Source organism: Opisthorchis viverrini (genome assembly GCF_000715545.1).
Source record: "Opisthorchis viverrini unplaced genomic scaffold opera_v5_8024, whole genome shotgun sequence".
Lineage (NCBI taxonomy): Eukaryota > Metazoa > Platyhelminthes > Trematoda > Opisthorchiida > Opisthorchiidae > Opisthorchis > Opisthorchis viverrini.
In genome coordinates, this window is record NW_008761606.1 from 1 (window position 1) to 619 (window position 619).

The 619-nt window shown below is 46.5% G+C and overlaps 1 protein-coding gene across 1 annotated transcript; it reads left to right on the top strand.

The window, feature by feature from the left end:
- Positions 1–285: 285 nt before the first annotated feature.
- On the top strand, positions 286–582 carry T265_16226 (hypothetical protein; the record flags this gene model as incomplete). The annotated part of the gene is made up of 1 exon (XM_009179790.1): positions 286–582. A coding segment is annotated over one exon (297 nt), but the record flags the coding sequence as incomplete, so codon positions are not given.
- Positions 583–619: the final 37 nt, after the last annotated feature.

Genomic DNA, 619 nt, shown 5'->3' on the forward strand with positions numbered 1-619 from the left:
ACCATTTCAGGATTTCAGTGGCAAACCTAGGTTTCTGAAATTTTCACTTGAGGTTTTGCAGGCCATTAAAGTAGTGGACTCTGTCATGTGTGCGGATTCGTCCAGAAGAGTTAGTAATCCACCATTTCAGTTGACCGACCGCAGTTAATCTAACTGAAGCAACCACGATCCTACTAGCCTTCATGTCACGGTTCAACTTTGTGTGTTTCAATAATGGGTGTTAGAAATAATGTAGATCGCTAACTACCTGATCTATCATTTTGGGAACTCCATTTTTTCTTTCAGTCCGCCAGCTCAGTTGTCCACCAAGCTGTCGAACTACGCAGTAAACTGTTGACTGCATTTGATCATTTTCGTCGATCCTGCGGTGAGACATCATCAACAATGTCCATGGCTCAGTGTATACGAACTTTGGCCTCAAGGATGAATGCAGCATGCGGAAGTCCGGATGCATGGCCTGTGCGCATGCGCATACGCCAGGAAGATGAACTACCCCATTTGGAGTTGCTGGGAGCAAGTCCTTTTTTCGGATCTACGTTGTCAGTGTTCCCAGGTCTCCCAAGCGTAGGAGAGACGACGTCAGTAAGAAATTCCTCTTCCCGAATGTCACCGGCTGCCA